The sequence below is a fragment of the Struthio camelus genome, chromosome 1 (assembly GCF_040807025.1).
Source record: "Struthio camelus isolate bStrCam1 chromosome 1, bStrCam1.hap1, whole genome shotgun sequence".
Taxonomy (NCBI): Eukaryota; Metazoa; Chordata; class Aves; order Struthioniformes; family Struthionidae; genus Struthio; species Struthio camelus.
In genome coordinates, this window is record NC_090942.1 from 176,728,127 (window position 1) to 176,744,288 (window position 16,162).

At 35.6% G+C, this 16,162-nt stretch overlaps 1 protein-coding gene across 24 annotated transcripts in view; it reads left to right on the plus strand.

Moving 5' to 3' along the window:
• Nucleotides 1-16,162, plus strand: part of MYCBP2 (MYC binding protein 2) — a 222,431-nt gene that overhangs the window by 53,101 nt on the left and 153,168 nt on the right. For 23 of the 24 annotated variants that reach the window (XM_068929451.1, XM_068929456.1, XM_068929463.1 and 20 more), the window contains exons 13-18: nt 957-1,121; nt 1,806-1,964; nt 2,716-2,920; nt 3,634-3,779; nt 5,916-6,017; nt 14,259-14,366. In XM_068929451.1, coding sequence (XP_068785552.1) covers nt 957-1,121; nt 1,806-1,964; nt 2,716-2,920; nt 3,634-3,779; nt 5,916-6,017; nt 14,259-14,366 — 885 coding nt within the window. The remainder of the gene's footprint in view (nt 1-956; nt 1,122-1,805; nt 1,965-2,715; nt 2,921-3,633; nt 3,780-5,915; nt 6,018-14,258; nt 14,367-16,162) is intronic. The other variant, XM_068929472.1, reaches the window with a different exon arrangement.

The window sequence follows — 16,162 nt, forward strand, 5'->3', positions numbered from 1 at the left end:
AGTGGACTACACATGTGACCAGGCAGGAACAAGACATTTAACTTACTATAAATGTATTCCTGTGAAAGATTAACTATATTAACAGTAATCCCAAGAATGTGTTCTTTTCTCCTTTAATATAACTAAAATTAAAAAGGGAAGAATGTATTTTAAGATTTGATAATGCATATGGAGCTGTGGGGGAGAAAATCCTAAATATTTTAGGGACTAGGTGTGGATTCTTAAATGTGTTCAGGATAGGGAAGTTCGAAATAGTACTGTTGCACAAAAGTCTCAATAGCAAACTTGGTATCTGCTGTAGTAACCTTATAGTATCATCTGAAATGCAAATCTTCTGTGGGACAAAATCAAACTTCTTTGTAGCATAAGAGTATGTTTAAGAAATTTAAACATTTCAGGCAAAAAGATTTCAGAAAATATATTATAAAGCTGGAGTTTTGCAGTTTTTTTGATTAGGGAAGTCATCCAAAATACAGTTAAACAGATTCTTTTTATTGTATACTTAATCTACAATTTTATATGAAATAGAGTTCAGCACTTTATTGTGAAGTAAATTACCATTACTTCTTTTGTTTAAACTAGTGAAATTTAAGTTAAGAAGATCTAGTGCTTATACTATCATACAGCACGTATATATGTGGATGTGCATGTGTGTGTGTGTGTGTGTGTGTGTGTGTGTGTGTGTGTGTGTGTGTGTATGTATATATACACACAGAGTCTTGGAGATTCATCATTGGAATATACCTATTTAGTCCTGATTTTGCTTACCATTGAAATTTTAGAGAAGACATTGCAGTCCACTAAAAATTAGACCAGGAGACTATGCTGATGGAATTTTTTAGTAGCTGTCTGAAAACTAACCCCTACTTAGGAAACAAATGTTACTGTTTGTGGTAAAAACTGTGTCTTTAAAGTTTGTTTTGTAGAATGACTTATGATTTCTGTATTTATTAAAGCTAAAAGTAGGCGGCAGTCAAAACCTTATAAACCCAAAAAAATCATTAAAATGGAAGGAAAGATTGTGATATCTACAGCTTGCAATAATGGAAGCAGTTCTGTAATTTCAAAAGATGGAGAACTCTACATGTTTGGAAAAGATGCTATTTATTCTGATAGTACAAGTAAGTTATTTTTATCTTGAAGTGATTTCTCAAATAGAATAATTGAAATCAATCTGAAATAAAGTCTTAGCCTGTGGAAATGAGGTTTGTGCCCTCCTTACTCTTGTAGTTGCTTTCTGAATCTCTGCTCATTCAGTGAAATATGATAGAGGGGTGGAAAGAGAAGACCGTTTCCTTGAGTTCTTTGAAAATGCATGAAAAGACTTGGGACAAATACCTACATTAATTATAATTTATTAGACACTAAAAGGCTGCACAGGGAAAAGTCATAGAAAATGAGGCATGTTAGGAAGAAAGGTGACAGGAAACCAGGCATTGTAGGTGTCTTTGCTTATAGAATGGCCTGTTTCGGATTAGCTTGTGATCCAGTACATCTCAATTTAAATAAAAATATTAGGGAAACAAATTCCAATTGTACTATGACTCCTTCAGAATTATTTTTCAGAAGCAGTGATTTGGAGATTTGGGGCATTGTTTTTGCTTTTGGCTTTTCCTTTTTGTAGAACAAATAATCTAGGACTAATTCTCCTTTCACTTCCTGTTTTAGCACTCGTTCTGTGTATCTGCTATTCTCCCTTACCCTTAAGAGTTGTCAGTACCCATTAATAATTTTATTTTAATTGTGGATGTTTCCTTCTCAGGAAGGAAGTGCCGTTTGCCGCTGAACTATTTTATTTCTCCTAGGTTTAGTAACAGATTTGAAAGGGCACTTTGTGACTCAGGTAGCCATGGGCAAAGCTCACACCTGTGCATTAATGAAGAACGGGGAAGTTTGGACATTTGGCGTCAATAATAAAGGACAGTGTGGACGAGACACAGGTTCCATGAGCCAGGGAGGAAAAGGTGAGGAACCTAGATTTATTTCCTTCCTTTTTTTTGTTCTTGAAAATAGGAAAATTAAAAAACATAGCTAAGCATTTTATTCAAAATATAATTCCAATAGTACAGTTTAAGTATGTACAGTGTGCTTAAAAAGAGACAAGCACAAGTGCTTTCATTTCACCTGTCAGACACTTGGTGTTCTGTACATACTAACACGCATAGCTGTATAAAAATTATCTCAATTGCTTTTCTTTTGTTAGTGAGAGGAAGCTTTTCTTTAAAACAAATGAACAAAACCAAACCTCACCACTGCAATCATATTACTATGCGGTTGTCCTGGTAAGAATAAATTTCTGCCTTTCCTTGTTTGCCTTCGGTCTTGAGGCTGCTCTGTTTGCGTGAGCAGGGCATGAAAGCAAGTCCACTTCTTTCTCCATGCGACTGAATATTTCCCTTACTCCTAAAACCAGGTGTGAGGAGTCCGTCTCCTCTACCTTTGCAGGATTGGAATGTTTTATGCATCCCGAGTAATTAACCTGTTGCTAGTACACTGGATGCAAACGTTTAATTCCTCTTTTAGTTGCAAAGTCTAAGTATCTACCCCAGCCCATGCCTGGGGAGATTTCAGAAGTGCAGTCAGGCTGGTTGAGCATGCAAATAAGGCATATGCACATTCCTTTCAAAATCTAATGTGTACATTTTCTTCGGAGCTTCTTCAGTAGCGACAATTGGCCTCAGAAAACAGCTATTTTTTGTGTTTCAATCTTACTAGGTTTTGGAGTTGAGAACATGGCAACAGCAATGGATGAAGACCTAGAAGAAGAATTAGATGAAAAAGATGAGAAGTCCATGATGTGTCCTCCAGGCATGCATAAATGGAAGCTGGAGCAGTGCATGGTGTGCACTGTATGTGGAGATTGCACAGGCTATGGAGCCAGCTGTGTTAGTAGTGGGCGGCCTGATAGAGTACCTGGAGGGTAAGGAAATGTGTTAGCGTTCGTGTGTTGAATATAAACCAGACTGCTGTGTTCTTAAACTTCAGTCTAAAATTGTATTGTGTCTAAATGATATGTGTTTTTAAAATCAGAAGTAGGTTACAATTCTTACAAACAACTTGAAATGGATGCAGTTAATTCCTTTTAAATGTATTTTTTACATGTGTTTAGGATATACTCTCTGCTTTACTAGAAGCTGGTGAATATAGACTCATGTAGTTTGCCTTTTGCCTAGATGACATAAAGTACTGCAGTCCAAATGACAGAGATACTGGCTTTGGGATAACCTTTCTTCATCCTATAACAGAAGAATTTTATCTTGCTGTTTCATTTGCTTTTATCTGTTATTTCAGGGTTAAGCTGCATAAAGAGTCGCTGCTTTATATATTGCTATTACCATCTTCTCCAGCACTGCATTGCTCATTGTTTTCTTGTTTGTGTTTTCACATAGTGTAATTTTAATTAAATGAAGAAAAGTTAATGCTGAGAAGTCAGTTCAGACATCTGTCATCACTGTATGCTCCCTGGCATTGGTCAACAGTGTCTAGGATTTAAACTCGCTCTACTTCCTGTTTATCTCGGGAAGAATTACATTATTATTCCGTTTGGTTGGTAGGCATGTATGTTTTAAATGTCCAAGGCATCAGTAATGCATGAAAATAAAAGTAGTGATAAAGCAACTCTGTTTGCTGCAGAATCTGTGGCTGTGGCTCGGGTGAGTCAGGCTGCGCCGTATGTGGCTGCTGCAAGGCGTGTGCTAGAGAACTGGATGGCCAAGAGGCAAGGCAAAGAGGAATCCTTGATGCTGTAAAAGAGATGATACCTTTAGATCTCTTGTTGGGTAAGTGATATGAAACTGGCAGGCTGTTCTTTTTTAACTTTCTTACTGCAGTTTTTTTATTTCCGGTTGAAGTGAGTATTTTTTTCTCAAGACTTCTGTGTGTACTCATTAAATAAAATCAGTCCCACTGCTGACTTTTGAAACTTGAGACAGAGTAACCGGTTAGTGTAAGAAACAGGACTGTTCTTTTCAGTTATTATTTCTGTTTACATTTTGATTTTTTTCCTGTGAAGTGTGATAAGGCTTTGTATCTTAACTAGTGCAGTTCTTTCTTTGCAGTCAGTTACTGACCTTCAGACTTTTGTGACAATTTTAGTGTAACAGTTCTTAATACGGATAAAATGTTGCCTGTCAAGCAGTTTTATTTCTTAGGAAGTCTAAAAGAGAAATTTTTCTGGTAAGTGAAAAATTTTGTAGTTGACCTTACCATAGATAATGTGTGCCATTTTGACTTGTGTCATTAGGATGCTAATACTGATACTACAAAGTTGTTCCTGTCCTTTTGTGACAACCTGAGAGGTTTGCTATAATCTTTTTTATCAGAAATTTTTTGCAGTAGAATGCCACATAAAAGATGGGGAATGCTATTTTTTGAAAATCTTTCTTTTTTCCTCTCCAAAATTTTTGGAGAAAATGAGCTTCCAGGAGTGTGAAAAATACTAAAAAAAATTACTGTAGGGAAAAAAAGGCAATGATGCGGTAATTGGAAAATACAAATTGGGGTCTTGTCGTCTTAAAAGATCTGTTATCAAAGCATTTTTAATATCTTACTCTTTGTACTTACAGCTGGGCAATTTTAGGTTTCGGGGAAGTTTTGATAGCTCTGACTTCGCTCCCTTAATTTTTTATATTTAAATACATATTTAGGCATTCATCCTACATGGAGGTAGCAACTGATATAGAAAAGGACTGTAAAATAATCGGATTCATGACCTGAAAGTATTTATACATCTCACCCACTTTTTTTTTTCAAAATAGTAATAATTTTAAAAAATCCTATGCTATAGTTTGACTGTGGGATTCCCCCCCCCCCAAAAGTTAAATAAAACCTGGCAGTGGTTCTCTTGATAAGTTGTTTTAAAAGTAAGGATCCCTAATACGTCATTGTGCGCTCCTCATATTCCGTAGTCTGACATGCATATATTCCTAAATATAATTTACTTCGGTATGGCTAGCATAGAAATAGATTTGTGCTGTATTGCACTGATGGTGAATGGCAGCAGCCGCTCTGCTTCCCAGCTCCGTTCTGATGCATGACCAAGGAGGAGTTACATTTTCTGTGCTTTACACTGCTTTGCTAACTCCTCTACTAGCAGGTTAGATGACAGCTCTTGATCCTGTGCTGGGTTTGCATAGTTTGAGTTGAGAGCATTGAATTGGTTGGGCCACATCATGTAGAAAGCTGACAGAGCTCCCAGCTTTTTGATTTGATATTGGGTGCAGGGGGGCTGGCTGGTTGTTCATTTGAAGATGTTACGATTTGGGAGGTGCTGCTGAAGAAACATTGGAAGAAGGTAGTGTTTACAGCAGTTTTATTGTTAGTTCATTCTAGTCATATTTTCTGTTACAGAACTGCTTGTCAGAGTGTTTTGAATTGTTATTGGATTAGGCAATGAGGTAAATATATCAGGATTTACATATAGATGTATGCCTGTGTTAAAATAATTGCATCTTTCTTAGGAAGCACAAACTGTATAGTGGCAAAGTGTTCTTAAAGTAAAAAACATCCAATCTATTTAAAATGTTTTAATAATATAATTGATTTTGTGTTTGTTTTAATAATAATGATATTTGAAACTTTCTGAGTAAAAATAGAGACAGCCATGGCAGCCCATAACTAAATATAAATGTGTATATGCCTGATGGAAAGAAAGTACTAAATTCTGTTAAGTGATGTTGAAATTGTGTCGGACTTGTGAAAATCAGGAAGTTCAGAGATGAGGCCTAAGGCACATGAACACCTGAAGTCTGCTTATCTCCTTTCCTTATTTCTAAATACCATATCAGAGCCATGTAAAGGGCAGGTAGTAGGCCTCAATTTTGATTTACACAGTAAGTTTTACTAGGGTTTATTACTATAAAAACAATTTAAAAAAAAAAAAAGTTTTGTATGTTTTATTTTCTTAATTGATGTAGCTGTCCCTGTTCCTGGAGTTAATATTGAAGAACACCTTCAGTTACGGCAAGAAGAAAAGCGGCAACGTGTAAATAGGAGACACAGATTGGAAGAAGGAAGAGGTAAGTGACCTTCTTATGAGAGATTTGAATAAGTTAAGCTAACTTCCTAGTCCATTTTCTAGCAAAGGAAATTAATTAGTTTTGCTCGAATAGACCAAGACAGTTTGCACACAAAAATCGGAACCTAAAAAGCTAGCTTATGTTATTTAGCGTGCTTTGGAAAATTGGGAAAAATCTATATGTTTGCCAAAGTCTACTCGTTAGAGTTAGAATTTTAATGATTAAGGTTTTCATTTAATATACCTTTAAATAGTCAGTTTTCATTTTTTGCTGTTTCCTAGCTGAATAGTGTTTTTTTAATGTAGATGCTAATACTGCCTTATATGAGTTGAAATGACTATATGCCTGCCTAGTGCTATTCTCACTACAGTATGAGCTATGTTATTATTATAATTTTTAATGAATTTTTAGTATAACGGTAATCAAAAGTTCTTCTGTTTTATAAAAGGAATTTTTTCTCTATTTGAATCGTATGAAAAAATCTGGTACACCAACTAAACTATTTTAGAACTGTATCACTTCAAAATTTTCTTGCCCTATGTATTGCTTGCCTCAGAATTGCTCCTGATTTTCACACAAATTGTGCTTTGACAGGTTTTCAATATGCCTCTTGTTTTAAAAGGCCTCAAAGTGTTAATCTGGTAAATAAGTTGAGAGATTCAGGCTGATAGAACTCCTAATATTTTAGTGAAACATGCTGATGCGGTTGATAAGTTCTTCTGTTGAAAACAGAAGCGACTTTGTTTAAGTTTTATGGGCTTCTCCTGTGGGTGTAAGTACCATTTTGATTCTCCTTTTAAGAATTTGATGCAATTTTTTTCTCAGATATAAAATGTGGTCAAACTTAGCTCCTAGACTGCAAGCCAGTGAACAGTGTGGGACAGCTTTTGGGTTTATTTTACTTGCCTGTAAGTAATAACTAGTCTTACCACAAGTAAAGGAGGATGGGAAGAGAGAGCTTAGAACTTCCTAGACATGTGGAAAAGGACAGAAGATTTATTTTCCTTCAAATCTCTAGGGGTTACTTTTAGCTAAGGTGTGGAGAAGGGAAGCCTTTTTCTTGTTCTGTCTTATCTGATACTGGAGCTGCATACTGCTGACAAAATTAGGTACAGCTAGCAATCCTGAAGTGTCCCACATTAGTGTCTAATCCCTTTTCTTAAATGCTCATTACTGTGGCTTTTCGAGCCCCTGGGATCATGCAAGGCTGCTACCGTTGAACCCAGAAAGGTAAGGTTGATGATGGAGCTGGGAAATAAATTTTTAGTATCTGCAGACAGAGAAAGAGAACAACAGAGGAGTATTTCAGTTTGCTCCCATTTCTAAGATGTTACAAGGCTTTTTTTGGTAATCTGAATCTTAACTGTGACTGGAACTAGAACCAGAGCATCATGTCCCTTTTGTGTGTTGTCCATCTCTTAAAAGAAAATGTTTTGAATCTAACCAAGGCGCAGATGATCGATAGTAGGAACGTATTTGTTGTTGGTTTTATAGGTGTATGGGGACTGTAGCTGAAGTGATACTGTTGGACAGCTTGCACGTATGCACGTATTCATGTTCTTTATCAAAGAACATTGAAATTCCCTACCTCTGCCAATATTGGAGGTAGTGGGTATGTCTGCCTGGAAGGGCAGAGATTAATCTCCTGTTTAAGTTCATGATGACTTATGTGATAAAACTGGGAATAGTGTTGTGAGTTTTGCTCATACTTGATTTAGAAAATCAGATATTATCCAGTGAAAATGTTGGCATTGTCTGCTGCTTGTCCCTCCAAAGATGATGCTATTTTCCCTGAATGTGTGGAAAGAACAGCACCGTTCTTGAACTCTTTATGTTACTGTTCTGGTTCATGAGAGAGACCTGGAACATTCATTCAGATATCTATTAGGTTTTCATTATGGTGTGTGAGAAGTTTTGCCTGAAAAACTTAAGTTAAACTGATGTTAGAAAGAATAGACTGTTGTCCCAAGGAGTTTGAAAATGTGAGCATTCACGAAACCTTGCTTTTGAAATGGCTATTTAGAGATCCAAAGAAAGGTTTTAACCTTTTGCTTTTCTGAAAACTTCCATTACTCAGTTAAAGGCCAAATTAGCTCTCTGAAGGGCTTCCATTCAGGTCCACAGGGATTCATTTGTTAGGTTTACGATTCTTGCATTGTAACAGGTTAGTGTATGGCTTTTGTTCTTTAGCACCAAATCAGCAAGAAACAAAGCATGTATCACATTTAAGTAGGGTTTTTCTTGCCTTAGTGGACTGTAGAATTCCCGGACCAGCAGGTTAAGGTGTTACCCCGGTATACATAAAAGCTTAAATTTGTAAATATGCTGAGTTTACTAATAAACTTTCTAAAGCGTGCATAAGAGCCAATAGCTCTTTAAAAAAAGGAAAGTTGAATTCTATTAAGCTGAATTATTGTAATTTATACATTGTATTAATTTAAACGTAGAGCTGAAAGAAATAGTTAAATTGCATAATAAATCAAAGATGGTACATCGATCTTTAAAATAAGCACTCAGTTGTGCAATGTATGGGAGTATATACAGTGGTGAAACATTAGTTCATATATGTTGTAAAGAGGTATATGAAATACACCTTATACAGTGAAAGTAACAAGGCTAAGATCATCATTTACTTAGTGAGCTAATTTTGACAGCCATTTCTGTGACTTTTTCTGATTGATATTTAAAGTAATATCATTTAGAAGCAGTAAGTCTGTTACTTACAAATAATTATGTCAGGCGGCAAGAATATGAAAACAGTTTTTCAACTGTTATCTAACTAACATACTAAAAGTCCAGAAATAGCTCTCTTTATGGTGATAAGTGGTCTCTGTTCACTGCTATTTTACTATTTATCTGTCTCAGCTTGTGATGTAAAAGCCTTTATATAATCCTTACCAAGATACAGATTTCATGTATAATTAACCAAGGTTTAGCTTTTGATGCCCCGGTAGAAAGGGAAAGCTATTTTCTTTCAGTCTTATTCTTAGAAGGAAAAATTTTCCTGGGAATTGATTAATCTTAGTTAAAGTTGCTAAGTACTGAGACAGTATTAGCTGAGACTTCTTGCATTTGGGCAGTGTTTGACTTTCTGGAGAGTAATTGATTCAGTTAATTAAGTGATTATTACTGCAGTAAGCTGATTATCAAATCTATTCAACATCTATTCAAGCAACAGTAACTTGAAATCAGTTTGCCAGTAACGCTTTTTGTTCATTACTGAATGTATACCTAAATTTACAGCAAAATTACCTATTCAGATACAGTATTTTCCCTGAATATTGGGCAGCTAAGTAGATTATAGTGTATAGGTTGTTAGTTAACTATTTATTTTGATGCTTCCAGGACCTGCAAATTATGTTTGTTTCAAAGTTTCTAAAAAGAAATTCTTGTACTTGAAACAGTATCAAACCTGTATAATGTGTTCCATGAGTTTCTGTTTAAGAGACCAGGAGAAAGCTGTAGAATTGTTGTCCTTAATTGCCAGCAAATACGCGTTTATGTGAAACTGTGCTCATGTACTTGAGTTTGTGGATTCTGTCCGAAACAGATGATGATTGTTAATAAATTTTATTTTTTAAGTAGAGATAAAAATATTTCTGTTACACTGTTAGAACTTCAGATTTGCCATGAACTCAACAAAAGCACAGTTTTGTTTTATATTTAGTATTTTAGTTTACATGTGTATATATAGAAATATGTATATTAGACGAATATGAAAGATGTAAAGTCAAATATTCAGACGTGAGAAAGTACCAAAATTAGTATTATCATAAATCTTTCTTCCACCTCATTCTCTGTCACCCGCAAAATTGCCCTGCATGCTTGTATTGGTTGGTCTGCATCTCTTTTTTCCCCCATGAAAAGCACTAATAATTTTTCTTCCCCATCTAATTTGTACAATTCAAATGTCACTAGAGAAGAGCTTTAAGAAACACAGGAAGAAGCATGTGTCCTGTTTTTATTTCCAGTAGTTTGAACCAAATAAGTGAACTGCAACATAGAACAATAATTAAAATGAAAGTTAACCTCAGTGCCGTCATGGCAGGAGGATGTTCTCCAGGAATATTTCTGCCATGATAATAAATTGCTATTCATTGTTTGAAAAATGCATCTTAAATGCTGCAACTTCACCGTTGTCCCTGCCGTATAGGAATATTAAGTTTTGTTTTATTTAAGGCTAGAGATGGGAGAGTATCTCAGTTGAATGTTTTCCGCTTTTAGTGGAACTGAAATTTTATTTGTCCTTGATTTCACTTTTTAAAATGCATTAAATATTTTTCTGTAAAATTTACCAAATGTTGCTCTGTTGGGTAAGTATTTTTCTGTATTAGGTGTCTACTTCCCTATTTTATTATTTAAAAAAATCTGTCTTTTTCTTACTAATTTTTTGGAAGCCAAAAATATGATTTTACAGTAGGAAATGCTATGGAAGCGTGGACTTCAGTTACTAAATACATACAGAAAAGATTCTGTATTTAAAAGAACAAAAACGATGAAATAAAACACTAAAAAGTTAAGAACTGGAAGAAGCAAGATTCCCCTGTGCAACCTTAATTTCCACTGCTTGTGTATACTGCTCATGATATAATCTTCAGTTATGTGGTCATTTACTATTTTCTCATGTAGCCTGAAATACTCCGTGCATTGGTCTAGAAGAGGGCAGTCGAGATCCTTGAATTTGGTTCTTGCTAATCACAGCCAGCCAAACAGCAATTATTTAGCAAAAGATACTAAACAAGGAAAAATAATAATTCAGATAGAAAACTGTGAAACTTCTAAGTGCTTAGATGGTCTACTATTCAAAAGCATCTAAGTGCGCATAAGGTGATATTAATCGTGTGACTATTAGCGTAGTGCACTGCCTTATTTAATAAGCACATTCTGTTTTACTAGAAAATGAAGCAAGAGTTCTGTGGATAAATGATTTTTGCTCTGCGCTCTTAACTGACTGCCTTTGAAGGTCCACGTTGCATGGACTGGTTCCTGTAGGACCCAGAAATAAAATCCCTAATCTTGACGTTTTCTGGTACTGGGATATTTGACTTGGCCGCTTAGCTATGCAAAGACATTCTATTAAAAAGTTAAGGGGGAGGGTGGATTTGGTCTTGCATCATCTAGCACCTGATGTAAAATAGCAGCGCTGGAGTCTACTAGTGACTCTCCCTTGCTTATCTCTGTAACTTGAGCCACCAAAAACTAATAAGAGTAACAGGTTGTTATTTCTCTTGCAGGTCTACATTAGAGGCTTCTAGCAGAGGATTTATTTGTTTATTTGTTTATTTTTTCAAATAATCCTCTGGGACAAAGCAGAAGAAATGTCTAACACATGGCTGAACTGATCCACTGGAATAATTCATAGAATCTAAATACTACTCCCTTTATATAGGAGGCCTCAGATACAAGCAGGGAGCAGATATGGACTGTATGAATTGTTCTAGTGGTTTGTTTCCTATGGTGTTATTTCGGGGGCGAGGGGCAGGGGGTCCGTTACATGTTGCCAGCACATAACTGAAAAAGCAGGCATCATATAGTCAAAATGTAGATATTTCTTATCATATTGTGGTCACGTTACAGATTTGGCATGTATAAAAAGCCAAACAACTCAACAGACTTGCACATTCTGTTACATGGATTAGACACAAAATGGAAGAATCTTACCTTTAACTTTATTTTGGACTCGGATTCTTTATGTAGTGGATGAGAATGCAGGGGATGTAAGGACATTCAGGAGCAAAGAGAAATCCTGCTTTGGTCAGAAAGTCAGATACTGTCATAGAGATTTCATCTTGAATAAGAAAGCCAGAAGAATGGCTTGGCAACTAAAGGCAGCATTGTACTAGCACTGTGCAGGAGCTGACCACACTTAAGTATTCCATATGTTCTCTCTCTCCCAAACCTCCCATAATTCTTTTCCTCACCCTAATATACTTCAACTCCTTCTGTCCTGTAATTCTCTCTCTTTTGCCATCTTTTTAACGCCAAAACATCAAAGGTTGCCTTTACGCTGTATATGGTCCCCTGGTTGTATGTTGTGCAGGCATTTTCTGAAACTTTGGAATTTTTTCCGTAAGTTTTCTGGTGATCATAGATCTTCTGATCAATCACCTATGAATATCTTAGTCCCATATGCTTCAGCCTACAATCATCTCAGTCTTTGGATTTCTCTTTGCAACTGTTTTCTCGTCTTAGTTTCACTCTTTTCATATTGTCAGGGCTATGCTGTGTTTCTAGGGCTTTTCATTTCATTAGGAACTACTCAGTAAGCAAATCCCAGTCTTCCATCACTTTTTTTTTTTTAAACTGTGTTTAATTCTAGTCTTTTTTCTCCTGCTCTTCATCCAGCTTACATCTATATCCTCTGTCCTCCAAGCATTTTTAGCTTTCATATTTGTTTGCCTGTCATTCATCTCTCCCCTTTTTTGCTTTCTCCTGGTCTGCCTCAGTAGGCAACTCCTCAGTGTTTCCCCTCCAACTTTAGCAGATGGAAAGAGTGATCTAACTTTTTTTATTGAGTCTGAACAATGGAAGGTAGGAAATTAAATGTAGTGAATGGTCTGGTGGAAAGTGATCTCTAACACATAGGTTAATTGAGACTGTGGTATGGTATATCTATTAAATGGAAGCTCTGATTGAGAGGAGGCTCTGAAAAGTGAAATAGCAAGATGACTAAAGAATCTGTAAGATAATAAAAAGCAAACTGTATTAGACCTTGATTGTCAGAAGGAGTTCTTAGCTAGGTGGGCTGTTTTGGTTGAACTGGGATAAAAAGAGTCCAGATAGATAAACACAGCAGAACCAACAACAGAAAATCTGTTGTACGTAGAAACACGCACAAATAAAGAGATTATATTAGCTAATGTAGGTACGAAACTCAAAACTAGGAGGAAAGGCAGTAGTGGGTTTTTAACACACTTGTAATTTTCCTTTTTATTTGCAATATAGTATAATTATAGTGTAGTAGTTAATACTAAAACTTGTGAACCTCAATGAGTAAACGCAAGTTTCTTCATCTGAAGAAGATTTGGCCTGATTTCCACTTAAATTTCTGTGCATACTGTTTCCTATTAGTGAAGAATCTGATGAGGTAAAGGTCAGGAAACCTGGGATGATGGGCGTTTACAGAAAGTTAGACTATATTAATCTGTCAGTAAAGATTAGCTGAGGAAACAGAACATCAGGGATTGGGAATTGCGGGGGAGGGGGGGTGTGCAGGGAAGGAAAAACAATTACTTATTGTCATAGGTCCACTAAGGTATTTATAACATGACACACACTTGCTTTTTTTAAAGGAAAAAAAAAAAGGACTGAGTTGGGAGGCCTGTGGAATGGTGAAAGAAGGGTTTTCCAGAATTTAGCAGCTCCTAGTTTGTTTTCCATTGAATGTCAAACTTCTGGAACAAGGAGGTGCAGCCTCCAAAATTTATGATGGCATGCTAACCCCTAAAGTAGAGCGGAAAAATACAGATTTAGACAACAAATTGCAGGCGCATGATTAACATGTAATCAGCCTCAGTTAAACTCAGTGCAGCACTGTAGGGATCTAGATTAAAAAATGGAATCTAGAGAAAATTTTAAATAAATATATGATTACTTTCTTCAAATACAGGTCTCTCAAGATTTGACCTTTGCATAGATGGGAAATATTCAAAGAATAACTTAACTAGTTTTCAAAATGAATGAGAAGATAACAAAAAATCACATGGTTCAAATAATTCTGTGCCCAAAACAGTTATTTTTGACTCACTGTTATCTTTATGAACAATAACTCTGTATTTTAAATAAGGTAATTATGAACAGTCTTATGGTTGTGGACTTTCTTTTATTTAGCATTGATGTAATGATATTGTGATATTGTAGTATTTTGAATGCAGTATTTTAGGATGTAAGGCACGATAACTAAACTAATTTTAACTATTAAAGAGAGTAATGGATATTCACTGTCACATTTTACTCCAGTCTGAGTCCATTGTATTTCCATTGCCTGGAGTACAGTTGCATACTTAAAAATCCAGGTAAAACTGTCACTGTGGGATATTGATCGTTTCTTTGCATAGTGTTTCTGTTTTATTATCAAGAAATACCAAATTTATTTTAATTTGGGCCTCTTGAATTTAGAAAAACAAGATTATTGTGTAATTAAATATTCATTTTTTCATTGCTTTTGATTTGAATTTTGTTTAACACACTGTTTCCATTTTTGTGAGCTTTTCTATGCATGTGCAAAATGTTTCTCCTCAGGCCCCCTTGTATTTCCTGGTCCTATTTTTATGAACCATCGAGAACAGGCTCTAGCCAGAATCAGACCCCATCCAGCACAGCTAAAGCATAAACGGGACAAGCACAAAGGTATTTGGTCTTCCTTATTGGCTAGGGTGGAAATAAGCCCACCCTCCAAGTCACTTCTTCCATTTGCTGAATCTCTCTTTTCAAAGCAATGTACAAAATGGATTCTGCTTTTCTTCTTGTTAGCATTTTGTTACCTGAGGAGAAAGAGAACGCATTTAGATGTTGACCTGCTTTAAAAGTGTGCATTTTAGATAGTCTACATCATCTTTGTGTTTCTTTCCTTTTTTGATGAAGGATGTCATTGTTTTTCTGTGTCTTTTCTTGTTTCTAAGGTTTTCTCATTCCTACGTTCTTTAATTTTACCGTAGAAAACTTTGACGCTGTCCAGTGACTCAGATGTGACACGTGCACCGTTATTGTTTTGAACCTTTGTGTTGTAATCTGTGCCGACTACTAATGCATTTATTCTAATCTTCTTAGTTCTAGCATAAAATTTGCTTTTCATAGTCTACCATCTATTAATAAGCCTTTATTTAGAACTGAAATGTTTAAAAATAATGTAAATAGCATAAGTATAAGCAAAAGTGTAATTTTTACATTACAGTGTTCTTTGGAGTTAAACGTTCTTTTGCAGAGTTGTAAGTATGGGATGTCTTTGGTATCTCTGACACTTATGCTAATTCATTAAACTTGGTATTCTAAATATGTAGTGTTCTCAGGTACAAGTGAATTTTTTAGCAAGATAGCGAGTTACTAAATATTTCAAATGAACTTATTTAAAAAGCTGAACTGTGGCAAATCTGATCATATGCATGGAGTTAGTACATATAAATATATATGTATATGTGTACACACACACACACACACACAAACACACACACACACACACACACACACACACGTATCCATATTTATATATATAAAACAGAAATGTGTAAAATGTAGATGACAGACCTGAGTGAAGTAAGCAGAAAGCTCTGAAAATAGTGAGGGCCTGGAACGCTGTGAATAATCTTGAAAGAGTAACTAAATATGGGAACACAAAAAATGGTTAGAATGGCATTTCAGTGGACTCAACAGAAGTTAGTGATATGTGTTTGGCATGTACATATACAAATTATATGACAGTTTGAAGCCTTTTTGGGTATGATTTCAGTGTATATGGGTAATATACATACTTAATTATGAACATACTGGATCATGACGTTATCTCAAATTAATTTTAGGGAAATCAAAGCAGAATATGGTCCAATGAAAGCAGAATATGGTCCTTTGTATTTGTATAATATATATTATCTAATGTATTTGTATAATATATAGTCTTAACTTTAACTGTAGGTGGGTTAAGGAAAAGATATTTATCGTAATCTCCCTGGGAGACCTTTCATACTGAAAGACAAAATGTAAGGAAACTAAATGCTGTAATTTGAGTAATAGTTAGCTGATGGCCTTTTTTTTCCATCTGGATACTTCTGCTGGTTGTACTGCTTTGCAAGCCCATGTCCTTGCAGGCAAGGAGTGTAATCGTCCTGCATACCTCTGAACATCCTGGGCATATTCATAATTGGAGCTCCCTTTAGTTTTGTGGGAAATATTTCCGTAGCTACCTCAAATATCTCCTTACGAAAGTTATATGTACTAGTGTCAGTTTGAGGTTTTCCTTTTTCCTTGGAATTGTAAGCACAATGCCAAGGTGTGTACTGTGTGGAAAGATTGTGTCAGATATGCTCTGTACAACTGACAAGGAATATTTGTCTGAAGCAGCATCTTTAGAAGTAAGCTTTCAGACCCTTCTCTGCCACAGAAGATTGCTTCCCAAAAGAAGACCACAAATTTCACTAGAAACTGGAAATATC